Source organism: Leptodactylus fuscus, chromosome 7 (genome assembly GCF_031893055.1).
Source record: "Leptodactylus fuscus isolate aLepFus1 chromosome 7, aLepFus1.hap2, whole genome shotgun sequence".
Taxonomy (NCBI): domain Eukaryota; kingdom Metazoa; phylum Chordata; class Amphibia; order Anura; family Leptodactylidae; genus Leptodactylus; species Leptodactylus fuscus.
The window spans coordinates 26201152-26228962 of record NC_134271.1 but is presented as its reverse complement, the minus strand read 5'-3'; the positions used below and the strand labels follow the sequence as shown (position 1 = coordinate 26228962).

Genomic DNA, 27811 nt, shown 5'->3' with positions numbered 1-27811 from the left:
TCGGGAGTTCCTTATGGATTTCAACATGTCCAATCCTTTTGTTTTTGGCTGGATAAGCCACCACCAGAGGTGTCTTCTATCACCAATGCCCCTCCCCGTCGATGGTTAAAATTAATTGAGTTAAGGTTCGATGCCAATCTCTCATTGAAGCACAGGAACCCCATAATACAGGCACCGAAAGACCGAAACATTCTGGGCATCTAGATGAGACAAGAAATGTCGGCACGTAACCAGTGCAGACGCCACACACAGAACGGAGACGCTACTAAATGAAGGAATTTAGAGATCTAGATAAAAACGATCAAAGCTCCAAGTCGCCATGAACCATTATCGGTAGAAGAAATTGCGTGGCCGTAACGTACACCTTTTGTAGTATCTGGTTTTTTTTATTGACTTGAAATCAGAATAAATACACAGCCCTTCCCCCTTAAAACTCTGTTTGTAAACAATAGAAAACCTTACCATGTTCTTTGGCCTGTCTTTTTGTTTGGTTTGGCACAGCAGGGATATCCCACGAGTATGTAAATGGAATATTATCCCCGGAACGTGTAGACCGGCCTTCCCTAAATCCCCCTCCTTCCCTTAGTTCAGAATAACATGTACAAGACGTGTTAAAGCCCAAGACAGCCAGACTTCATGTAGGAAAAGTTTGAAATGGATCAGTTCTAGAGTCCCCGTAGAAGGCCTTACTCCATCGCTTTTTCCGTCTCTGTCCCTATTTCCATCACAGGGATAGCGTGTTCTTTGTAGTCCCACTTAGCCACACATGCAGGGGACTCCATGTCGTCTTAGGTCCTTTTAGCAGAACTTGTGTCTGACAGGATCATCTGTGTCCTGAGAGGGGAAAAAAATATTAGGATAATCTCATAATAAGACATATTTGTAAGAAATAAAGTAATATATCTTATCAGAGAGAAATGCTTGTTTTTGCTATTATCAGGCTTATCCATTCCTCTGCTAAACTGACTTTCACTCTAAAAATTCTGTTATCTGTCCTGAGTCAGAATACACAAATCTATACAAGTCAATGGAAAGGGTAGAAAGAGAGTGCTAGTAGCCGAATTTTGTACTTTATTGATGTCAGTATGTTAGTGCTTCTCTATATATGTCCTGCATGGTCCTGGGGCTAGTTTTGAGTGAGAGAGATACAGCAGATTCTCCTGTACTCGCTGTGTGCATTGTATGCCAATTAGTCTTATCTTACTTTTTGACTAAAGTTGAGCAAATTGGTTTGCAGTGAGCTGGGTTCTTTACAAATTTTCCAAAAATTTTGGATTTGGCTGGTGCTCTTTCCTGGACGTCTTCGAAGTGTCCTGACATCGAAGCTTCCTACATGACTGCTGAGACTCAGTCAAGGGACGTAGTGTGACCCAAGGCAGCTGATATAGTCCAGGAACCTGGAAGATGCCTGGGAAAGAAATACCAGACACTACAAGGGATCCTAGGAGAGGTGAGGGAAGGTGAGTATGAGGGTTTATTTTCTTAAGCACCTGCCCTGGGCCTCTGATATTCTCTGGTTTAAAATGCAACATGTGGGAGAATCTTGTGAATATTCATGTAATTAAACTCACAAGGTTTGCCCATCTCTATCGCAGACTGAAGAAATCCCAATATGAATAAATTTTAAAAAATTTGTTTCCCTGTCGTCCTACCAGCGGCACAACTGGGGTATTTTCTGCCCCTGTGTGCTGGTAGGACAGGCGGATTTTTAATTAGCCAGTATTAATTTCACATGGCTAGGATCCCTTAAAAGGACACAGCTTCCTCCCCCAAAACGTGTTTTTTTTTTCTGTCCTGTGTGGACCAGGACAGGTGGAGAAGATGTTGTGTCCTCCTAAGGGATCAGGTCTGAACAGTTACCTGGCCCGGTGTTTGTTTCCACAGCTTCCTTGCGACATGCTTCCAGCAAAAATTATTAAGATTGTTTTCTAAAAGGCTCCCAGCAGACCTACGGCCGCTTACCTTGCTTTGGAGTCATGTCGGCCTTTCAATTTCTCCTCGCAATAACATCTGCAAAGAGAGTGAGTGGGCTCCAGGCACTTTCTTCAGAACCACCCTACACCTCGTTCTTCAAGGACCGGTTGCAACTCCAGTTCCTCCCGGGGTTTAAGCCCAAAGTGCCATCAAGTACAAACATAAATCAGCTAATTTGTGTGCCTGTCTTTTACCCATCTCCCTCCTCTCCGGAAGAGGAGAAGTTTCACACCTTAGATGTGGTCAGATGCCTTCAAATTTATTTGCAGCGCACTCACCCCTTCAGAAGGTCTGAAAACCTTCTGATCAACTACCTTGGTAGCCAGAAAGGCCTCAAGGCATCAAAATAGTCTATAGCACGCTGAGTAAGAGAAGCCATAAAAGCTTTATTTACAGCCCTAGGGTTACCGCCTCCTGCCCTTCTCAGGGCTCATTCAACCAGGGCTGTGGCTACTTCCTGGGCACAGAATAGGGCGCTATCTCTGGACCAGATTTGCACAGCTGCTTCCTGGTCTTCGGAGACCACGTTCATAAGCCACTACCATCTGAGCTCTCGCTCTACCGAATCTACTGCCTTTGGGTGAGCTGTCTTAAGCTCGGTCTGCAGTCAACTCCCGCCCTGAAGGGATTACTTGGTATCTCCCCAGTTGTGCCGCTGGTAGGGATGGCAGGGAACAAGTGATTATGAAGACAATCTTGTTTCCCTTAGTCCTAACAGCGGCTCAAGACTTCCCACCCTATTTTTTTTTTTTTTTAAAAGGGGGGGGGGGAAACCACACAATGTGTTATATGCTTATGCTTGATTTTGTTATATTACCTGATATTACTCTGGTATGTACACGTTTTGGGGGAGGAAGCTGTGTCCTTTTAAGGGATCCTATGAAATTAATACTAGCTAATTAAAAATCTGCCTGTCCTATCAGCACACGGGCAAAAAATACCCCAGTTGTGCCACTGTTAGGACTAAGACAACAAAGGATTATGTAGATAATCTTGTTTCCCTTAGTCCTAACAGCGGCACAATGTGGGGTATTTCGTGCCCCTGTGTGCTGGTAGGACAGGCGGAATTTTAATTAGCCATGTATTAATTTCACATGGCTTGTTCCCTTTAAGAGGGCACAGATACCTCCCCCCTGTGCGTAAATAACAAGTAATAATACATACATTCCAAAATAAACAACAATAGGGGGGGAATCCTTGTGCCGCTGTTAGGACTAAGGGAAACAAGATTATCTACATAATCCTTTGTTCCCTGTCGTCCCTACCAGCGGCACAATGTGGGGAAATAGCAAGTAATCCCCATAAGGGTGGGAGATTAAACACAAGCAGAATGTAATACAGTACGCCCGAAGGCAGTAGCTTCTGAGCCATACCGATCAAGTCGGTAGTGCTTCACAAAGGTTAATTCTGAAGACCAGGATGCTGCTGCACAAATCTGGTCCAAGGTGAGAGCCTTGACCTCTGCCCAAGAGGTCGATACTGCCCGCGTCGAATGGGCCCTTAGGACGGTCGGCGGAGGTAAGTTCTGACTCACAAACGCCAACTTGATTGCTTCCTTCACCCAGCGAGAGATGGTGGCCTTAGAAGCCTTGCGGCCTTTATGGCCCCCTACAAAATTTATTAACAAGTTCTCAGATCTCCTGAAAGCGCGTGTGCGCTGAAGGTAAATCTGCAGGTTCCGGACTAAATCTAGGGTATGCCACTTCTCCTCCTCAGGGGAAGTGGGCACGGGAAAAAAGGTTGGCAAGCAAATGAGCTGACTCATATTCGCCCTAGAAGAAACTTTCGGCCTGAATCCTGGCAGAAATCTCAACTGAACACGGTCTTCAAAGAAGGCAATGTAAGGAGCTTCCGATGAGAGTGCTTGAAGCTCCCCTACTCTTTTTGCCGAGGTGATAGCGAGGAGAAAAGATACCTTATAGGTCAGCCACTTTAGATCCACCTCCTCCAGAGGTTCAAATGGAGCAACACAAAGTGCCGTTAGGACCTTGCTGAGGTCCCATTGGTGGACAGGAGCAGAAACTGCTGGTCTCAGCCTAGTTGCCCCTTTGATAAAGGTGCTCACTAAAGGATCCTGAGACAACCGCCTCCCCAGATAGGCGGACAAAGCGGCTACATGTACCTTCAGGGTAGAAGCTGCAAGCCCTCTGTCTAGGCCGTCCTGAAGGAAATCCAGGATCGCCCTCACAGGGGGATCGGAGGAGTCCACTTCGTGTTCCGTGCACCAGGCCTGGAAAATATTACCGATCCTACGGTAATTCTTATTGGTCGAGGTGGCTCTGGCGCTGGCTAAAGTCCTTAGGACGCCTTGAGACAGTCCTCTATTCCTTAATAGGGACTGGTCAACCTCCAGGCTGTCAGATTGAATCTCCTCAGATCGTGGTGTCTCAGCTCTCCTTGTGTCACCAGATCTGGGAGGGGGGGAAGCCTCCAATACCTGCCTTGACTCATCCACATGAGCTGGGCAAACCAAGTCCTTTTCGGCCAGAACGGGATTATGGCAATTCCCGAGACTTGGTCCTGTCTGATTTTCATCAATACCTTGGGTATGATGGAAACTGGAGGGAAAATGTATATCAGCCTGAACCTCCATGGGATGGACAGGGCATCCACTGCCAAGGCATTGTCCTCCTGGTACAGAGAGCAGAAGGTTTCCACCTTGGCGTTGAGTCGGGTTGCCATGAGGTCGACATCCGGAAGGCCCCATATTTGGACAATCTGATGGAATATGTCTTGATTGAGAGACCATTCTCCTGATACAGGGATACCCCGACTCAACTGATCCGCTACTATGTTCAGGGAGCCCTTGATGTGAACAGCGGATAGGTGGGTCAGATTCTTCTCTGCCCACGTGAAGATCAAGTTCGCCTCTCTCAGTAGGGCTGGAACCCTGGTGCCGCCCTGTTTGTTCAAGTATATTACCGTCGTCATATTGTCTGACCGGACCTTGACTGCCTTCCCTTCGAGAAAGGGGGCGAAGTACTTCAGCGCCAGATACACTGCTTTTAGCTCCTTCAGGTTGGAGGTTCCTACCTCTGGATTCCTCCACAGACCCTGGACAGTCCTGCCGTCCAGGTGGGCTCCCCATCCCGAATGGGACGCATCTGTTGTCAACAGGGTCCAACGAGGTTGAACCGAGGACCTTCCGTCTTTCAGGTGTCTCCACCATCTGAGGGAAAGACGGGTACCGGGAGAAAGGCAGATCTTCCTGTGCAGTCCCCGTGGAGATCCGTTCCAGGCTCTCAACACTTCCATCTGAAGGGGACGCAAGTGCCATAAAGCCCAAGGGACCGCCTTGGCTGAAGAAGACATCAGGCCTAGGACCCGCATGGCGGTGCGAATGGTGATCCATCGGGACCTGAGGAGGCCCCGAACCGAAGCTTCTATTTTTGCTCGCCTTGGACGAGATAGGAAAAACTGCATGCTCTGGGAATCCAGAACAAACCCTAGGAATTTCTTCCGGGTGGATGGCACTATTTCTGACTTCTCCCAATTGATCAGCCAACCTAACTCCTGGAGGAAGGCGATGGCTATCTGGAGGTGGTGATGGAGAATTGAAGTAGACTGAGCTTTTATAAGCCAGTCGTCGAGGTAGGGAACCACGAAGAGGCCTTGAAGTCTGAGAGCGGCGGCAACTGGTGCGACCATCTTGGTGAATACATACGGAGCTGACGATATGCCGAATGGCAGAGCAGTGAACTGTAGGTGCTCTCTGTGACCAGCCATAAGAACGGCTATACGTAGATATTTCCTGTGTGGCGGGAAGATGGGGATATGTAAGTAGGCATCCTTCAGGTCCAGGGTGACCATGACCTCGTTGCGCAATAGGAAACTGGTTACTGAGTCTATGGACTCCATCCTGAAAGGTTTTTCCTTTATGAAGAGGTTGAGGAACCGAAGATCTATAATCATCCGCCACCCTCCTGTGGACTTTGGAACCAAGAACACGGGTGAATAAACTCCTTGACCCACTTCGGGAGGAGGGACCCTTTCCAGGGCCCCCTTTAAGAGATATTCTGCGACGGAAGCCTCCAGGCAGTCTTGTTGTAGGGCTGGTAAGACCCGCGTAGTGATGAAACGATCCACCGGAGGATGGGAGAACTCTATTGCGTATCCTCGCTGAACAACTTGAAAGACCCATGGGTCCAGAATGTGAAGATGCCATGCCACAAGGAAATTCGAAAGGCGCCCTCCTACGGGAGAGCTGGTCACAGAGAGCGGCGTCCCCTCAAAACCCCTTCTTCTTAGGGTCCTCCTTGGGGATCCCGCGACCCGCCCCTTTCGGACGGTATCTGGGGCGTCTCTGGCTTCCTTGTTGAGGCCTGTATTGAGACGTGGAGCCTCGACCCCTAGAAGGGGGAGGCCTTCCTCCTCTGGTTGCTTGTGGTAGTGATCTCCCTCTACCATCAGCCAATCCCTCCATCAGATCGTCCAGCCCTTGGCCGAAAACCTTCCCAGGTTGAAAGGGGAGGGAACACAAAGAAAACTTGGAGGCGACATCAGCCCGCCAAGGTTTGAGCCACAAGGGCCTCCTGGCGGCGGTATTGAGGGCCATGGCTTTGGAAGCCAGCTTCACCTGCTGTCTTGCCGATTCTCTCAGGAAATCCGTAGCGAGACGGATCTCCCCCATGGATGCCAGGATGTCGTCCCTGTTAACCCCGGAGTCGATATCCCGTTCCAGGCGGTCCAGCCGGGCTTGAAGCTTATCAGCTACTTCCGTTGAGGCGATGCCCACCGTCACCTGGGCTGAAGCAGACGAATACGCCTTCTTGAGCGTTGAATCCACTCTTCTATCGAGCAAATCCTGAAGATTTGACCCGTCATCGATGGGCACGACAGTGCGACGGGAAAGCTTAGAGATGGCTAAATCCACCTTGGGTGGCGGACCCCAGCGATCCAGCTGGGAGGGATCAATCGGATACACTGCTTTGAAAGCTCTGGTGGTGACGTAAGCCTTCTCCGGCTGCTTCCATTCTTGTTCCATTAGGCTGGCCATGGAGGCGTCCACTTGGAAAACCCTCCGCTTCCCAGAGGTGGACGCAGAGGCTTCCCCCTCGCCAACCTGGTCCCACGACCGGATGGCCTTCAGCAGTTTATTAGTCTTTTCCCGATGGAAAATTGGTCTGCTGGTACAGGAGGACTGATCGTCCGATGATATGGACACCTCCTCCACCTGGAGGCGCTCCAGGGAGGGCAGTGAAGCAGAACGCCTTTCCACGCGCTGCTTCTTGGTGAGCTGAGCCAGTGAAGTACGGATATCCTTTAAAGAATCATCCTGCAAAAAACACAAGGATACTTAGAAGCCGGAGGGGACCCTTCCCCTCTTTGCGGCAACCGTACTCACCATGTACTCCTTGACCCATGCAACCATATCACTGGTAACGGGTTCCTCCCGCAGAGGTCCCCTGCATTGCTGGCAGCGTGACCAGTCATAGCCTAAAGGCAAAACAATGACATTCAGGATACTCCCACCATTGGGAGAATTAGCAGACGAAAAAACCGCACCTACCATCAGGTAGTGGAACGTCACAATCAATGCAAGCCAGGTGTCTCCTTTTAGAAGACTTCTTCCGTCTTACTTGATCCCCGGGAGGGGTAGAAGAGGAAGACATGACAAAAAGAAGCTAGCTTTCAGCGATACCTAAGCATGGAATATGAAACATCAGAGGAGTACATTCAAGGAACCATATGAGGAGACTCACCCAGCTTCTGCAGACCACTTACCAACCTTCAGCAGAGTTTGCAGTAGAATAAATGCAGTTTGAAGCGGTAACCACAAGCCACAGCGCAGAAACCAGCTAGGGATTAGACTAGCAGGCAATGAGGGATGCAACCTGCCCCCTTTTTTACAGCCCCATATCCGGAAGGGGCGTGGCCTTAGTCAAAAGCTCCGTTCCTTTGCCCTTCATAACACTCCTAGCCCTTCAAGTCACGCTCCCCCCTTGAGCCAACTACATTGGCACGTACCTCAATCTCCTGAGGACCTCCAGTGTCCAACGCTGCTGTTCGCGTGGTCCCGGAACGGCGAATGCCGAAAAACCGGAAGTTGCCGGTGTTACACTTCTAAACGACCGGCCGGAACCCTCCTACGCAGAGGAAAGGTTCCGCGAAACCGGAAGTTCCCCTCATGGAGCCGCGCGAACACGCCGGCTGGCTGCGCGCGGCTCCCGAAGCCCAGCAAGACTGGATGCCGGGGAACAGGAGGTAGGATTGCGTGAGGGAGGTGGGCAAAATAGGTAACTTTAATCTTACCTATTCTCTTTGCAGGACCGACAGAAGTCCAAAGGGGCAGAGTGCATGATTGAAGACACCTGAACAGGTCTGAGCAGGTAAGTACCTGAAACTTCTTCTTACTCTTTCTCTTTAGGAGGACACAGAGTCCTCCCCACCTGTCCGATCCTTTACACAGGACAGAAAAAAACGCACAGGGGGGAGGTATCTGTGCCCTCTTAAAGGGAACAAGCCATGTGAAATTAATACATGGCTAATTAAAATTCCGCCTGTCCTACCAGCACACAGGGGCACGAAATACCCCACATTGTGCCGCTGGTAGGGACGACAGGGAAACAAGATTATCTTCATAATCACTTGTTCTTGGGTGTTGTTTATGCTATATATGTCTTGGAATGACTGTAACAAAAGATATATTGTCAGGCCCGATTCACATCTGCATTCGGTATTCTGTTCGGGGAGTCTACTTGGGGACTCCCCAACTGGAAACCTATACACATTAAAAAGCAGTTACCTTCAGGAAACCTGTGGACCCTATAGACTATAATGTGGTCCATGTGGCTTCTGCACGAAACACGTGGAGAGAAAAGTGCCACTTGCAGTACTTTTCTCTCCGCATGTTTCGTGCGGAAGCCACACGGACCTCATTATAGTGTATGGGGTTCATGTGGTTTCTTAAGCGGACTCCCCGAACGGTAACCCAAAAGCTGATGTGAACAGGGCCTTAGGGATTCCAGTTTCTTATGATATATGTGGGAGGGTTAAGGTGGATACTCACTTCTGCGAGAGTTCCAACAATAGCTACAGAAGTGTATATAGAGAAATGTGCATGTGTGATCACTTCTCTACACAATGCCCACAACACAAAGGTTGGGGGATTCCAATACTTAGATAAGTGCAGATCCAAGAGGCAAGTTTAGAATATTTAGTAGAATGGATTTACTTTGATCAAGGGGTGTTCCCATTTTAGATATCTACTGGAAATTCATGGTGTATCCATGGATATGCCAAAAGGGGCCCAGTTGGGAATTTCCCTTTTAAGCGAAATTCCAAATTTTCGATGCTATTAGTTAGTGCCCCTTCTTTTACATCATTTCCTGTTCTGCAGCTATGGGCTGAAGCTGTCATACACAGACTTCCTGCTCTGCAGCTATGGGCTGAAGCTGTCATACACAGACTTCCTGCTCTGCAGCTATTGGCTGAATCTGTCATACACAGACTTCCTGCTCTGCAGCTATTGGCTAAAGCTGTCATACACAGACTTCCTGCTCTGCAGCTATTGGCTGAATCTGTAATACACAGACTTCCTGCGCTGCAGCTATTGGCTGAATTTGTAATACAGACTTCCTGTTCTGCAGCTATTGGCTGAAGCTGTCATACACAGACTTCCTGCTCTGCAGCTATTGGCTGAAGCTGTCATACACAGACTTCCTGCTCTGCAGCTATTGGCTAAAGCTGTCATACACAGACTTCCTGCTCTGCAGCTATTGGCTAAAGCTGTCATACACAGACTTCCTGCTCTGCAGCTATTGGCTAAAGCTGTCATACACAGACTTCCTGCTCTGCAGCTATTGGCTAAAGCTGTCATACACAGACTTCCTGCTCTGCAGCTATTGGCTAAAGCTGTCATACACAGACTTCCTGCTCTGCAGCTATTGGCTAAAGCTGTCATACACAGACTTCCTGCTCTGCAGCTATTGGCTAAAGCTGTCATACACAGACTTCCTGCTCTGCAGCTATTGGCTGAATCTGTCATACACAGACTTCCTGCGCTGCAGCTATTGGCTGAATTTGTAATACAGACTTCCTGTTCTGCAGCTATTGGCTGAAGCTGTCATACACAGACTTCCTGCTCTGCAGCTATTGGCTAAAGCTGTCATACACAGACTTCCTGCTCTGCAGCTATTGGCTAAAGCTGTCATACACAGACTTCCTGCTCTGCAGCTATTGGCTAAAGCTGTCATACACAGACTTCCTGCTCTGCAGCTATTGGCTAAAGCTATCATACACAGACTTCCTGCTCTGCAGCTATTGGCTGAATTTGTAATACAGACTTCCTGTTCTGCAGCTATTGGCTGAAGCTGTCATACACAGACTTCCTGCTCTGCAGCTATTGGCTAAAGCTATCATACACAGACTTCCTGCTCTGCAGCTATTGGCTGAATTTGTAATACAGACTTCCTGTTCTGCAGCTATTGGCTGAAGCTGTCATACACAGACTTCCTGCTCTGCAGCTATTGGCTAAAGCTGTCATACACAGACTTCCTGCTCTGCAGCTATTGGTTAAAGCTGTCATACACAAACTTCCTGCTCTGCAGCTATTGGCTAAAGCTGTCATACACAGACTTCCTGCTCTGCAGCTATTGGCTAAAGCTATCATACACAGACTTCCTGCTCTGCAGCTATTGGCTGAATTTGTAATACAGACTTCCTGTTCTGCAGCTATTGGCTGAAGCTGTCATACACAGACTTCCTGCTCTGCAGCTATTGGCTAAAGCTGTCATACACAGACTTCCTGCTCTGCAGCTATTGGCTAAAGCTATCATACACAGACTTCCTGCTCTGCAGCTATTGGCTGAATTTGTAATACAGACTTCCTGTTCTGCAGCTATTGGCTGAAGCTGTCATACACAGACTTCCTGCTCTGCAGCTATTGGCTAAAGCTGTCATACACAGACTTCCTGCTCGGCAGCTATTGGCTAAAGCTGTCATACACAGACTTCCTGCTCTGCAGCTATTGGCTAAAGCTATCATACACAGACTTCCTGCTCTGCAGCTATTGGCTGAATTTGTAATACAGACTTCCTGTTCTGCAGCTATTGGCTGAATTTGTAATACAGACTTCCTGTTCTGCAGCTATTGGCTGAAGCTGTCATACACAGACTTCCTGCTCTGCAGCTATTGGCTAAAGCTATCATACACAGACTTCCTGCTCTGCAGCTATTGGCTGAATTTGTAATACAGACTTCCTGTTCTGCAGCTATTGGCTGAAGCTGTCATACACAGACTTCCTGCTCTGCAGCTATTGGCTAAAGCTATCATACACAGACTTCCTGCTCTGCAGCTATTGGCTGAATTTGTAATACAGACTTCCTGTTCTGCAGCTATTGGCTGAAGCTGTCATACACAGACTTCCTGCTCTGCAGCTATTGGCTAAAGCTGTCATACACAGACTTCCTGCTCTGCAGCTATTGGCTAAAGCTGTCATACACAGACTTCCTGCTCTGCAGCTATTGGCTAAAGCTATCATACACAGACTTCCTGCGCTGCAGCTATTGGCTGAATTTGTAATACAGACTTCCTGTTCTGCAGCTATTGGCTGAAGCTGTCATACACAGACTTCCTGCTCTGCAGCTATTGGCTAAAGCTGTCATACACAGACTTCCTGCTCTGCAGCTATTGACTAAAGTTGTCATACACAAACTTCCTGCCCTGCAGCTATTGGCTAAAGCTGTAATACACAGACTTCCTGCTCTGCTCGCCCCTTACGTGAACATAATGCTGAGAGCTCTTTACTTCATTTTAGCAAAGTCCTTCTGCATTTGGTTCCGAAAGCAGAAAGCTATAATAAGAAGAGAGCTCCATATACCACTATCAGTAAAAAAAAATGGTATTTTATGAAAACCTGAAAAATAAATGGCCATTTTCATCGTCATATAAAAGTAACTATAGCGCTCACAGACTTTACTCTTGTCACCCACCCATTCACTGTGATGGGGTCCTGAAGAAAGCTGCTGTGTGCCTATGAGTCCTCCATTTCCGCTTGTCCCATCGACATAGAAGAAGCATTTTGAAGGTGCGCCTGAATGAGCGGTTGCAGAGTGCATAACACATGGGGTTGACAGTACTGTTAACATAGCATAACCAGTAACCCAGCTCCCACAACGTGTTGGGAATACAGCCCTTACAGAACGTGGACACTAGCACCATGATATTGTAAGGAGTCCATGTCAAAATAAACGCAAGCAATATAGCACTTAGAGTCCTCGCGGCTTTCTTTTCTTTGATAAGCGAGTTGCTTTTTCTCTTTCCATGTCGGGTTTTTTCCACTTTAGCTTTAATAACTGTTGAGGGCAAAGCTACGGCCAGGGTTCGGGATGATTTCCTAGACACCTCCCGCTTTCCTCCATTGACTTCGTTCTCTAAAGTCCCCTGTCCAAGGGTGTCATTGGACCCATGAGAGGCAGTTGGTGTGGCAACGACAGTGCTGACCATTGGTAGCCGAATGACTGCTGAGCAGATGCTTTTCATCTCATATGGATGTTCATCTCCCTCGGAAGAAGAGGAGAGAGAGTCTGCAGAAGCGGCGTCTTCCATAGTATTCCAGCTCCCATTACTTCGGTGTTGAGGATAGTTTCGGAGCGAAGGACTGGCAGAAAGTTTACCTGGAAAACAGCATGGCTTCTTGAACCTTGGCACTGCTACTTGTGGTCTGGACAACCTTACCGATTCTCCCATGCCACTGCTGCTCCCACTTCTGACACTCCCCAAGGGACGAACAATGTTTTCTGTCTCCGAGCCTTGCAAGCCAGCCAGTTCTTTACTTCTGTTCTCAGTTTCTCGGTAAATCCTCCAGTACAGTATGCTCATGATGGTTACTGGCAAGTAAAAGGCAGCAATGGCAGTGCCAAATGTAATAATAGGCTGTGAGAAGAACTGGATGTAGCATTCGTCAGGTTCTACAGTCCTTTCACCGACAATATACTGCCAGCACAGTATAGCAGGTGCCCATAATACTAAAGATATCACCCATGCCAACCCAATCATAATAGCTGCTCTTTTTGGTGTTCTCTTCGCCCTGTATGTCAATGGCCGAGTAACTGAAAAATAGCGGTCAAAGCTTATAATCAGCAGATTCATCACAGAAGCGTTACTTGTGACGTAGTCTAGCGCCAACCACAGGTCACAGGAAAGAGTGCCAAGTGCCCAACGTCCCATTATAATGTAGGTTGTGTACAAGTTCATGGACACGGCTCCAATGATGACATCGGCACATGCTAAGCTAAGTAAGAAGTAGTTGTTGACAGTCTTTAGGTCGCTGTTGACTTTGAAGGCCAAGAGAACCAGGATATTCCCAATTATAGTAATAAAGGAAAGGATTCCTGTGGTCAGGACGATAAGCACCACTTCCCACACAGCGTGGCCACCAAAGGGGTCACGGTATGGATGCTCCGTAGCATTAGGGGTCAGCGGGTCAATAGTGGAATTGTTCATGGTTGGAAGCCAGTCGGTCATCGATTCTTGCCCAGCATTCTGATGCAGGGCTAACATGAAATCCTTCGGGGCAGCTGGGGTATGGTCCCCTAGAACCAAGGTATGTTAACCCTTTATCCACTGTAACCTGCAAGTACAAGAAAAATAAGAATCAGTGGCGGAAAGACAATAATGGTCAGTACAAAGGCAGAAGAGGAGCTGGACAGATATGTAGTTTTGTAGAAAGTGACTATTTGGAACATGGATTTATTGGTCGTAAGGCCGTTTTCGCATATGTGTGCCGGGTTTACCGGCCTGGACACTATGTAGGGAGAAGACGTCCTAGCACGATAGCTATCTATGATGCTAGAAGTCAATGCCTCGCCACATACTACTCTTGCTATGGGATAATATTTTGCGTGGAGATGGACTCCTATATTACTAGGAGTCCATCGCCCCATATAGAGCTCAGGCTGGTACATACGACACACATGAAACTGCGTTGTGTGAAAGCAGCCTAAACCTGTGCCCATGCTGGACTTGGGTCTCGTAGGTGTCACTCAATATTGGCAAATTTCCCTGTATATAGTACATATGCCTACATATGCCTACAGGGCTAGTTGCCAATCACTGGATGGGACCGCCCACTGGACTCCTAAACCCAGAATGATCAGAGACTTAGATCGATAAATAAGTTCTTCCTTTCTTTTCATACATAGCCAAATACCAATCTGCCCTATGAGATCACACTGCATTTTCAATAGAACAGGTCCCTTTAAAAAAAAACACTTGATAACAGCTCAATAGTACAGATCCAGGCACGTAGAAAGCTACCACCTGTTGCACCTGACACTTCACCAAGGTGTTGCGCCCGTACCTCTTACTGTACGTCTCCTTCTAAATTTTGTTTTTATTATTCTTTCGTTCCTAGTTCCTCGCCCGCCTCCTCTTCTACGTGTGTTTCTAATCTGTAGCTAAACAAAACCGGATTTATGATCTCTATTGTTGATCGCTGGAGGAAGACGTTGCGTTGCTGAAGGAGGGACCCCCCCCTCCCCCTTGTATTACTTAAAGTAAGGGACGGAGGAGAAGTGGTTGGACAGGTTTAGTTTTCACAAGTAAAAATGATTAAAAGTAGGAGGAAGTGAAAGAAAGAGAAGCGATTACTGGAAGGAAACATTTTAGAATGAGCCATATGTTACCAAAACACCCGCTCGCCTCGTGTAACACCTCCTCTAGCTACAGCTGGAGTCCAACTCTCTATGTGCTGCTCCATCTATTCTCCTCTGTAACCCATTCCTTATACTTTATGACTTTACCTACTGTTCCGTTGCCCTAATCCTTCTATTCTGCACCACATTTCTGGCCTCTGCTCTGTTTACATTGTAGATAACTATTCCCGTCTCATTCTATTTATCGCCATCATTATTCTCTTTCATACCGCATCATTCTCCGAACTGTAAGGCTCTGTTCACATCTGTATTGTGGTTTTTTTATTATAACGGAAACCACAACACAGGTTGACCGCACACCAAATTCTTATGGCGCCACATAGACAACAATGGTTATGACAGAGGGATAAAACTTTTATAAGTGTTACCTAAAAATACCACATCAAAAAGAATAATATAGTAATAATATAAGACTATAGACTGGTGACATCATGAGAGATATCGCCCAGTAAACAGAACAGCTATAAACGGAGGTTAGAAATAATGATACAATGGTATACAACCATTCCCTTCTTGGACGGTGTTCACACCACTATGTTTATAGCATGCCCATAATATAGGCAATACATGTCTTATTGGTGGATGTTTGACTGCTAGGTTGCACCATGTGGATGTTGAGACGTTGTACAATTCTTTTCTGCTTCCACTGAGCTGTCATACCACACACAACCTGTGAAAAATGGTGTCACTGTTTTTGAAAAAGAAAAAAAGCAGCCATGTTTTTCTAAGGGTGGGTTCACACCTGCGCCCGGTCTCCGCTTTTGGGTTTCTGTCTTGTGCCCCGCAAAACTGGACAGGAGACGGAAACCCGGTGGTCAGTTTTCAAACCTATACACCTGATTGGATTTGCAAAGTGACTGCCCATGAGCATCTTCTGCCTCCATGTGGCGAAAAGTTTTTTTTTTAACTGAACACAAAGTCGGACATGCACGACTGTGTCCAGTTAGCAAAAAAACAAAACTGTATTGCCGCGTAGTTTCCATCTCTTGTCCAGTTTTGCGGGGCAGAAGACAGAAACCCAAAAGCGGAGACCGGGCGCAGGTGTGAACCCGCCCTAATCCTAGAACATCCCTTAAAAATCTAGATTTATGGTTTCACTTGAAATTCTCATTCCACAATGAAGACGACCTCCCTCTTGTCCATACCAGATATCCTCTGAAGGATTTTGTATATTATGACCATCTTCATTCAGAAGACCGCCATATAGAAGACCATTTTGAGATGATCGCACAGTTTTCATGTCCTTGCCGTTTAAGATATACATGCTGTCCTCAGATCATATTAGACACCAATATTTGATTATGCCTGAACATAATTTACCCTTTGAGGCCGGAAACTCCGCGATTTGCCCGCGGTGGAAACGCCACAGGAAAAATCACGCCATTTTACAGTAACTGCGAAATGGATGGGATTCATGCGAATCCCATGCCCACTTTGCATTTAAAACCACAGCGCGGACATGCTGCGATTTCCAAAACCGGCGCGGTTTATGGAAATCGCGGCATCAATTCTATCTACAGAAACGCCGGCGGCTTTCCCATAGAAATAATTGTAACAGAAAGTCCGTGGAGGAAAACTCCTCCAACTTTCTTTTCAAAGCACTGCGGGAAGAACTGCGATGCGTCCCGTGGGGCCTTAGCCTAAAGAGGACTTTTTGCCATCTTCACCAACCCCTGTTCTTTGACACAGCTCCACTGATTCCAGTACAGTTGGAATTTTCTCTAGCTCACTCCATTCCTGAACAATCAGTGCAGGTAGTTTTGGTGCCTGATAGACTATTTTAGCTCTGCATTGTGAGGCAGGAGCAGACAAGGGGCGTGATTATGAGGTCTCTAATACTGTCCAATCAGAGGCCATCAGTATCAGAGTACTGAGTCACATCCCCTTGTCTGCTCTGGTCCAAGACTATCCAAAGTGCAATGCCTAATTAGAATATCAGACACCAAAACTAACTGCACATATTGCTCTGGAATGGTGGGGGCTATAGAAAAAATTCCCAGAAACAATGGAGCAGCATCTTTTAAAGGATACAAAGAAATGGAGTTGGTTAAAGGTCCTTTTTAAGGATGTTAAAAAGATTAGAAAAGCAAAGGCTTTAATGCATGGTAAAAATCCACAAAAATATGCTGTGAATTTAGAATCGGCACTGCGGGTCAGATTTTCTATGGAAATTTTTTTTCACAGTATGTGGATGAGATGGGTTGTACACAAACAAACATTCTAAAATGGACCTTTGATTGATGTCACCAAAGGTCCTGGAAGGTTCTTGTAAAGCTGCACCAACTTTTGCCGATAACACTGGGAAAGGTAATAGGGCCTGGCCGCGGGAGAGAGAATATTATGGGTGGTAAGTAAAAGAAGGACAGGGGCAGATGGATGTGAGGGGCAAAGAAAGTGGCAGATAGGGGATGTGAGGGGCAGAGGAGGAACATGGAGGCATTATGACAAAAGAGGTAGGTATGATGAATATAAGGTCACATAGTAGTTCTCAGGCAGGCAGCAGAGGGAGACGACCAGTCTACACAGCAACCCATGCTAGAAAAAAAACAGGTCAGGCTGTGATCTATGAAACCAGGATCAAGAAAGACATTGAGCAGACAACTATACTAGTGAGAGGATAGTGCAGAAATAACACCCCCCTTCATCCGTGGGATTTGTCTGGTATTGCAACCCATTCAAGTCGCATTAGATTCAATCTATCTGGATTGACTCCATTTTGCTAAACTAACTTAGATTCAATAGTGTTAGATTTCTACAATATATAGTAAAAAGAAAACAATCAGGATGAGATATGTCTCAGGACAAACTCCTATAGATAATGCAAGACATTAAAAAAACATAGGCCATTACTTCCCATTGCCATTATCTTACTGGTTTATGCCAGCAGAAGCCATTGAATGAAGAAAACCTCTCTGCTGGACGCTCTGAATGGCACAGCATGGTCTACGACTTCTGAGGACCAAGGATAATACCCGATTTCCTGACTATAGTTCTACTTAAAGAAGCCTAAGTTGTATTAACCCCCCCAAAAAAAACGATGCAACATAATCTGGCTGAGCTAAAACGTTTCCATGGATTACAAGGTGAGGCCCGTAAATCTGTATTGTCTAACATGATGTCTTGATATTTTCAGGTATCCGGAGTATTCTTTGTGAAGCTGTAAACCATCAACATATTATGCAGCGGAGGTTTAGGATCCTAAACCCGCCAAAAATCAAAACCGCGTACTTTAGAAAATGTAGATCAAAGTTTTTGAAGAAGAGTCTAGGACTGATGTTCAGGCGCATGCACAGATTAAGCTGAGGACAATACCCTTGGATTTACTGTGCATGCGCCCAAAGGTGCTGGACGCGAGTCCCGCTCTCACTTCATATTCTAAAGCGTTTAGACAGGCTTGGGATCCTACACTCCAGTTGCATCACATCATGCTGATGGTTTACAGGCCCCAAACCCAGTGACAAGCTCCCTTTAAAGGGATGAGGTGGCCACTGCAGTGATTATTCATTTCTATCAAGGCCATCTGTTCCTGTACGTAAGCTGAACTCACTTCACCGAGTACCTTGATGGAACAATTCCTCCTCTTCCAGTGAGCTCAGGTGACGCCTCTATTGGTTTCCAAGTCATCCTGGGAAGGAAAGGGTTAGGAAGTGCTCGGCGAAGTTCTTGTTAATTCTCCACTCCCCGTCCTCCCCCTTCAGGTCTGTGGGTAAACAGGTGATCTTGGGGCAAACAGCGATACGAGACAGGTGTACACAGGACAGGCACGCAAACACCCTGTAACTACAACACTCCAATCTAGAAAGCATTGCATAACTTAACCCTTAAGGAGCCGGGGAATTAACCCTTATCGTGCCACAAGCCTTCCAGATCTTCATCGCTCGCAGCTCGACCTGCTGCAACCCCTATCACTTCTATGAGCACAGCTTCGGATGTTCTAAAAGCAGATCTGTGTCAGAGTAATATGGGGAAGAATAGAATCAGGAAACCATGAATATCCTATAAAAGCAGCCATGTGTCCAATGGTGGATCTCTATAGAACCCATATAGACTCCTCGACCTGCTCCCATACGTCAAGACTATAAAGATCTGGCCGCCAATAATGACCATCGATTATGCACTTTATGCCATCCAGAGAATTAACACAGAAGCCATGTATGGAAATGTTTCCGACGTATAAGTCTTCTGTACGAGATCAAGAAAACGCGTTTCTGTTTCATGAAACTATTCCTGGGTGAGCTGTAAAACCTCGGAGAGTCCTGGCTGGTTAAATTATTCATCCATCATCCTCAAAGAAATAGGGTCAATGTTTTAAAGCTGATATGTTGCAGTCTGGAGTCTCGTAGGTGTTAAACCGCACTGTGCGGCGCAATGGTTAATGGCGGGCTGAGTGATAGTGATGGATGGCGGCTCCATAGGGGTTAAGCGGTAGCCCACAGACGTGAACTTCGGAAAGATGCTCTGCAGTCGACGCGAGACATGATCGGGGGGGGGGGGGGGGGGGGTACGGTGCCCACATGACTTAGGTGAATTTAACGTTTTATCCAATTGAAGCGAAGGGTTAAATCGGCCAAAGACGAGAAGGGTTAAGTGATGCTCTGTTTCACACCGTGACACAATTCTGCCAGAGCGTATCTTGTTTTACATGACAACCCATGTCAGCTCCAATAAGAGATCCACACAGGGGGGAGAGGGACGGCGCCCGTGTGACCCAGCGGTGGGAGGAATGTTCCCAGCATCTTTCTGCCTATCACGGCCCATGAAGGGACCGGCCCATGATGTCACCTGTTCTACAGGACGGACTGACCACAGAATATTCCCCAGACTTCCCATGGCCGTATCCCGTGACGCGAGTCCGATACCGTCTTGCAGGCACATCCCACCCTTCAGATCATGGACTCTCTGGCCCATACCACAAGGGTTAATCCATTTCTCTTACCACACCAACTCTATCTATAACTTATTAATGAAGATTTCAGTTTGTATCAGCCTCCGCTCAGCTGCACTGTGTAATAACTTTGTTCTTTCCAGACGCTATATGCTAAGCAGCGACTTAACACGCTTATCAGCGCTCTCCGAGATCACTCGGCCATGCAACAGCTAGCCTAGCATCCTAATGGCTCTTTCATAATTCAAGGCCGAGATGGGAGAATACGAATTTTTTTTCTTTTTACAAAACTAAGGTGTTATTGTTATAAAAAAAAAAATGGACAAAAATAGAAATATGCTATACGTCTTTACTAGACTGAGACTAATAACATGTATTGTGGGAGCCCCGGCTACAAGAGTTGTAGAAAACTTAAAGAAAAAAAAGTGGTAGAAACGCGTTAGTATTTTTATTTTAGAGGTTTCCTCTATGACCTTTTTGCCCGTATTATTAGAGATGAGCGAGTAGTATTCGATCGAGTAGGTATTCGATCGAATACTACGGTATTCTAAATATTCATACTCGATCAAATACTACTAGCTATTCGCATTAAATATTCGATTCAGAGCCAGTGTTGATTGGCCGAATGCTATACAGTGTATAGCATTTGGCAAATCAATGCTGATTCTGCAGCAGGCTCATCCTTGCTAGTCAGGAGAGCTGGCAGCTTGCTGTTACAAGGAAGCTTACTTTTTCTCATAGGAATGAATTGACCAGCTTTGATTGGCCAGTGTACAGCATTCGGCCAATCAATGTTGGTTCTGCCGGAGGCTCGTCTGTGAGGAGGCGGAGTCTAAGATTGGACTACAGCAGTCTCCATTGTGGTCCTATTTTAGATTCCGCCTCCTCACAGACGAGCCTCCGTCAGAACCAGCGTTGATTGGCCGAATGCTGTACACTGGCCAATCAACACTGGTAAATTCATTCCTATGAGAAAAAGTAAGCTCCCTCGTAACAGCAAGCTGCCAGCTCTCCTGACTAGCAAGGACGAGCCTGCTGCAGAATCAGCATTGATTTGCTGCAGGCTTGTCTTTGCTAGCCGGAAGAGCTGGCCGCTTGCTGTTACGAGGGAGCTTACTTTTTATCAGCGCAACTGCAAGCGCTGTGCAGTTAAAGCGCACGGACCCCATAGACTATAATGGGGTCCATGCGCTTTAACTGCACAGCGCTCCTCCTAAACACTCTCCTCCTGCTACTCATGGACTTGGTGACTCTCCTTTAGTCGAATAGTGGTTTCCCCTGAAACGAGCATTTTTTCTCATAGACTATAATGGGATTCGATATTCGATCGAGTAGTCGAATACTGAGACTCTACTCGAAACGAATATCGAATCTCGAATATTTCACTGTTCGCTCATCTCTACTTATTATACCTATAAGGAAAATGCTAGTGTTTCCGTAAGTGACTTTCGAAAACAGGGATTAGCCAGAATCCCATTCACTTTGCAGGTGTTGTAAAGCTAAGGCCCCAGGGAACGTCCGGCAGCAATAAAGCGTGGCAGCAACGCATCGCAGTTCTTCCCTCAGCGCTTTAAACAGAGAGTTTGTAGAGTTTTCCTCCATGGATTTTTTGTTACAATTATACCTATGGGGAAAACGCCAATTTCTGTAGGTATAATTGACATGCTGTGATTTCCTAAGCCGCGCAGGTTTTGGAAATCGTGGCATGTCCGCACCGCGGTTTTTACCTCAAAGTGGGAATGGGATTCACAGCGGCGATTCCACAGCAGGAAAAACACAGTAATTCACAACATGGGGCTTTAGCCTTCTAGACCCCCACTCATTTAGGATAAGAGCTGATTTATGTAGGTTATAAACCTTGGGCAGCACAAGCGGTTCTCCGCTATATATTCTGCATGTTATAGTATCCACAAGTGAATAGAGGCCATATAAACATTCATAATTCATCTGCCAAAGCTATTTCCATATAGATCCACACAGGGGTACACAACCAATGCCGCTACATAGCTGCCCTACAAGCAATAGGGGTGGGGGCACTGCTACCATAAAAAATAAATGCTAGTCACTGTCTATTACAATTAGACACATTTTGCAAGATTTTTTGTGATTTGGCCCATCCATGAAGGATTTTCTTGAGACCCATGACTGAAGTGGTCTATGGCTAACAGATTATAATCCAGGGGCCCATACCGTGCATTCATGGGGCCCTTAGTTGTCAATGTCTATCTTTGCTTCCATAGAAGTACAATATGGCCTTCAGATATCTCTTTAGCAGTTGTACCCATTTACATGGGTGTTGCTATAGGGGGTGCAGAAGTAGCAATTGGAATCCCAAAATCCCGTTGCCCCATGCAATATACAACTATTCTAAGTGATGCAAAGTAGACGGGGTCCCCATTACAGATGCACTGGGGCCTAGGAACTTCGGGTTACGCCTCTTGTACCCAATAAAGGAAATTTCCCCTCTAAATAGTAGCTCACAATCCTATTATCAGGCGTGGCGCCAAACGCGTGGTGACACATAGTAGACAGGTAGGGGTCTGACTGCTGGGACCTCCACTGGCTGCAGTCATTCAAATAAATGTAATTGCGATCTCAAAGGAAACATAGATTAAGTAACAGGTATTAAAGCAACATCTTATACTACTTTGCCCATTACTACTTTGCATCTTGTACAGTATGGCGACTCTGGTCACCCGGTGCTTCCTCTTTGTAATACAGACTCAGTTCCCTGTTGGGTTATTTGATCAGCAGGCTATATTGCCATTTCACCCAGAATGCGCTGTGTGGACTGGATGCAATTACTCTATGCAAGTCTATGAGTCGGATTGCTGATCACATGATCCATCAAAGGACCATCATATTACAAAGAAGAAGCACCAGTTCTGCAGTCCCCTCATATTGCAGGTTACAAGATGTCCAGTGCCTATGGGTAAAACAATACAAATATATATGAACGTATTACTTTAATAAATTCTACTTAGGGCTGAGGCCTCACGTTGCGGAAACTGAGCTTTTTTTTGTTGCGGTTTTTTGAGCCAAAGCCAAGAATGGCTACAAAACGAGTGGGGAATATTTAGGAAGTTCTTAGACTTCTCCCTTCTGCTCAGTCCACCCCTGGCTTTGGCTCAAAAAAATGCAGCAAAAGCTGCAACAAAAAAAGCTCAGTTTCCACAACGTGGGGCTTCAGCCTTAAAGGGGTTTTCTGGACCCAAAAGCAGAGAGACATCTGCATTATAGAGAGACAGTTCTCTTCCACAACACAGCTGAGGGCAGGTTCACACCAGCGCCCGGTCTCCGCTTTCAGGTTTCTGTCTTCTGCCGAGAGAAACTGGACAGGAGACGGAAACTCGGCGGTCAGTTTTCAAACGCATTCACTTGAATGGGTTTGCAAAGTCATCACCCGTGTGCATCCTCTGCCTCCGTTTTTTTTTTAACCGGACACAAATTTGGACATGCAGGACTTTGCGTCCGGTTAAAAAAAATGGTTTCGCCACGGACGGCAGAAGACGCTGACAGGTGGTCACTTTGCAAACCCATTTAAGTGAATGGGTTTGAAAACTGACCACCGAGTTTCCGTCTCCTGTCCAGTTTCTCTCGGCAGAATACAAAAACCCGAAAGCGGAGACCGGGCGCCCGGAGTTATTAGGAATTACTATCTGGCCCTTTCTTGACAGAAATGTCTCATTTAACGCTGTAGGCAGCCTCTTATCTCTGTCTCACCTCCTCCGCCCCTCTCCATAGACTTCATTGTAAACAAAGGATCAAAATGAGTCAGATAAGGGGGGGGGGGAAGTAGTAAAACTTAAAAACACTTTTCTTTAGTGATGTATATTGAAAATTTTGTTCCCTTCACTTGCACTATTGATATATGAAAGCTTAAATCTCCATATACAGTACTTACACTTGAAGCTGTTATAGAGATTTAGCTCACTTTTCTTGTCACTTTTCTTACCTGATGATTGATGCGAGACGTTTGGATTTTTTATGTCCCACATCCCATTTCTGACTTTTTTTGCAGCAAATATCATATTGTCAGTAGTAAGTGTGAGCTATAACCTCTACCCCTGAGCAATAAATAGCTCTGTCAGAACCGATTCTGATAATAAAAACTTGTATCCGAAATTCTGAACTTTTTCAAAAGAACCCTTTGGTCTGTGTTCACACCAGTTAGATGCAGGTTTTTTTTGGGTTTTTTTCCATTGAAACCTGGCAATGGACAAATCCCTGTTATGGGGTTTATTAAGAGGTACAAGTTAAAAATAAAGTGATGTCCATTGGAATAAAACTACTGTATGCCAGGAGCAGGAATAAAAAATATTTCAAAAATGTCGATTGCCAAAAATTTCAATTAAACAAAGAAAAGTGAAATGTCTTGGCTGCTGCAGATGCCTCCTCCGAGGGAGAAAACAAAGGGGATCTAAATACTTTGTCTGCTGCATAATTCCTAATACGGCGTGCCCGGCAAAGACCTAATAACTTGTATAGTGTAAACAGTGTCACATATGTAGCATTGCAACGTTACATAGTCTGCATCTAGTCAGATCTGGACACGGGTGCAATATATTCAAAGGGGCTCTCCGACAATACAATGGAGGCAGGATCGGGACAAACTAACACTCACGTTACACAAAAAGGTCACAAAAGTCACCAGATGTCGTGTTATGTGTATGTCACAGAGGGGCTGTCATCAGTCCGGACCGGTCTGCCTTAGTACATACTTGTATTCTCCATGGAATAACAATTCTACATCGGCGTTTGTTAGATAAGATAAGATAATCCTTTAATAGTCCCACAATGGGGAAATTTCAGTGATACAGTTTCATAGATGGTACAGTAGTATATAACAAGAGAAGATCTCCACCTAAAAATGTAGGACCGAATTGACAACTGGGCGTTACAGATTTAAAGGACACGCCCCCAATGGGTAACACCCAGCTGTCAATTCATTCATTTCTAGGGGGAATAACAGAGGAATTGTACAATGCAGAAAAGCTGCTGTAGTGTCATTGGGAATATTTACTAAAAGCAACACTTTGCTGAAACGCAGCTTTTTTTTGTTGCAGATTTTGTTGTGTTTTTTTGAGCTAAAGCCAGGAGTGGGTTCAGAATAAGAAATTCCTATATATTTCATATTCCTTTGTAGCCGTTTTTGGCTTTGGCTCAAAAAAACGCAGCAAAATCTGCAACAAAAAAAGCTGCGTTTCTGCACTGTGGGGCCTCAGCCTAAATGATATGTCAAAGGTTACAAAAGCTGCCAGTGTAAGACCTCATTCACACATCGGAATTTTTTTTGCGGATATGTATCCATTCATTTTAATGTATTTATTCATTTAATGGATCATAGGTCCATAAAAAAAATGTAAAAAATGTAAAATTTTCACTGAAGCATTTCATTAGCACAAGTCTATGGGTCCGTGGGTATTACAGGCATCATGCATCCACAAAGTGCTGATATGTTGAATAATATGGCATAATACACACACATATATATATATATATTTTTTTTTTTTAATGTGACCCCATGATGTTACATAGTAGTGATGTCACATGACTGTACCGGCCATTGGCTGCCATAGGATGTTATGTTACCACATCCATCACTGTGTCACAGCAGCCTAGGTGTCCTACCTGTCAGTGTTGGTTCACACCTGCATTTGGTATTCTGTTATAGACCCCCCAATTCGGAATACCAAACGCATTGACAAGTGGTGAGCTTATGAAAGCACACAGACCCCATAGATTATAATAGGTCCGTGTGTTTTCCGTACGCTGTCCGCAAGAGTCATGCGGAGAGGAAAATACTTCATGAACTACTTTCCTCTCTGCATGACTCGTGCAGACACCACGTGGAAAATACACGGACCCCATTATAGTCTATGGGGTCTGTGTGCTTGTAAATGTGTTTGGTATTCTGTTCAGGGGGTCCCCATGCAGATTCCCTAAACGGAATACCGAACGCAGATGTGACCTGGGCCTAAGATCTAATGTTTATGGCCAGTTTAAGAATCCGGATGTATTGTCTATAGGCAATAGGAGCCGCAAGTAATTGAGGTATAAGAAGCAGTGGAAGCTTTGGGAAGATTTCTGCAGCAAGACAAACAGGAACAACCACCTTGTATTCATGTAAATGTGCCGATGGTGCCCCCCACCCTTCACTGGCATCTCTTATACATAGGACCTAAACTGAACCAACCTGTTGTGTATATATATATATATATATATTATATATGTGTGATGAAAGGATGAACCCAATGCATAGGCTTCTCTAATGGTTGCTAAGCTTTCAAGGTCCCTTGTTGAGAAATCCGATTATAAGAGATGAAGTGAATAATGGCGCAACATTCCCTTATTATATTCCGCTAACTACACAAACAATCCGTTTTCATTTTCCTTGGAAATAATTTTTGCATGTGAAAAAAAATAATAAGAAGAAGAACTAAGAACACCCAGAAGAAACATAAAGAGCTGGAAGAACCTGTATAGAATGATCATATAGTGAAAAGATGATTAAAACGCCATATCGAGCTTTATTACAGAAACTTGTGTGTAGAAGTGTAATCTTTCCAATCTCAAGTCGTATTGCCTTGGGGTGGTACATAATGTGTATTGTACGTCCATGTCTATATTAGAAAGAGGAAAAATTTTACTCCTCACAGTGTGAATGGAAACCTGTGACGTACTCAAAGAACACAGGCGTGGTACTTGATAATCCTGTGCCCTGATGCAACATCAGGCCCCCCTGCCACCATGTGCCATTTCTAATACTGGTGTCTTCTTTGTGGTAACTGCGACCTCTGCACCGCCCTATGTCTAAGCTCTTAGGAAACCATGCCGCACATACAGGGATAGATAATAAGGTAATACAGTCGATTCAATAAATCTCTCCATCAAATGGACATGGCCAATATTTTCTTCTAACGGGAACCCGTCAGATCTCTTTGAGACACTAAACCACTTACAGGTCCTTATAGACTAGTGGCTTACTGTCCTAACTAGCCCTGTCCTATTTCCATGGTCACACTGAAACTTTAAAAAAAACTTTAGAGTTACCTTATGATTCTCCCGACATCTGTGTAGTTCTTCACTGAAGCCAGGGAAGTACAACTGCGCAATGGTCCTGAGGTCTAGCGCATGCGCACTGAAGCTGAAGTGTAAAGAGCTCAAAACGTCCTAATAAAGAGAAGCGCAGATTCCTGGGACAACTCTATGTAGATGTCGGTATCACTTTATAGATGTGGGTATCACCTTGTAGATGTGGGTATCACCTTATAGATGTGGGTATCACCTCTATGGCTCACACCTATATCAAGAATAGCGGTCCTCTGACTCTCATGCTACCTATACTGGCCTATAGGATATTTTAGTTCTGGGGCAGGAGGCCGGGGAAGGTGAACAGAAGAGGACCTGGTACATCACTCGCATACATCAACGGTGATGTCCGAGGTCCTTTCCTGTGACTGCTGGGGCCACTGGTTGTCCTCAGTGGTCGTGTGCGGCAAGGACTTCTGCCGGAGCAAGCCTCAGGGCGCCACTGGACTGGACAGCGGCAAGGGACATCAGAGTATCGGGGACACTTGAGTATGATTTTTTGTTTTGTTTAGGTTTCACCTTCCCCGGCCTCCTGCCCCAGTGCTAAAATATCCTGGACAACCCCTAGTCTAGTCTAGTGTATAAAACAAAATTATTTTTGTATACTTCATTGTAGGTTTCTAAGTTAATAATCTGGGCCGGCCTGTTCTTGTTCCACATCTCTTGGCTATAGTAAGTGAAGTGGGTCACAATCAGGATCTGCACAATCAGGGGTGAACCTAGTCTTTGTGCTGCCTGAGACGGACGTCAGAAAGCCGCCCCTCCCCGGAGCGGAGAGGGCGGAGCGGGTGGCGTTAGCAGGCAGAGAGCAGCAGGCAGATCTGCTCTTCGCTAAGCGTGAAGGGAGGCCGCTGGAGCAGCACTGCGTCCACAGGGCCGCCCCAATCCACCGCTTGATGACGGTGACGCTAAGCCAGTCCAGGACAGCTTGTCCTGGAATAGCTTAGGACAGCAAAAATGGTCGCTTCAGGTCACCTGATGAGAAGTGCGGCGCTGCACACAGTACAGTTAATCCTAACAAACCAAAGCAACAGGGGTAAGGAATCCTAACACAACCTAAGACCTAAACTACAACCTGAAAATACACCCCAGACTACCCTACAAATTTCTACCACCCCAATCCTACACCTCCATTATTTTCTACCACATTGTGAGACATCATTCAAAGCAATGGTGCCATATAAAGTAATACAAGTAATGATGG

The 27811-nt window shown here is 45.9% G+C and overlaps 1 protein-coding gene across 1 annotated transcript in view; it reads right to left on the bottom strand.

Annotated features, from left to right (window-relative positions):
* Positions 1-388: 388 nt before the first annotated feature.
* CHRM1 (cholinergic receptor muscarinic 1) overlaps positions 389-27811 on the bottom strand; it is a 134358-nt gene continuing 106935 nt past the window's right edge. Inside the window, exons 3-4 of the mRNA XM_075281440.1 lie at positions 11907-13546; positions 389-834 (exon numbers count right to left, since the gene is read on the bottom strand). Coding sequence (XP_075137541.1) covers positions 11911-13476 — 1566 coding nt within the window. The 5' untranslated portion in view covers positions 13477-13546 and the 3' untranslated portion in view covers positions 389-834; positions 11907-11910. The remainder of the gene's footprint in view (positions 835-11906; positions 13547-27811) is intronic.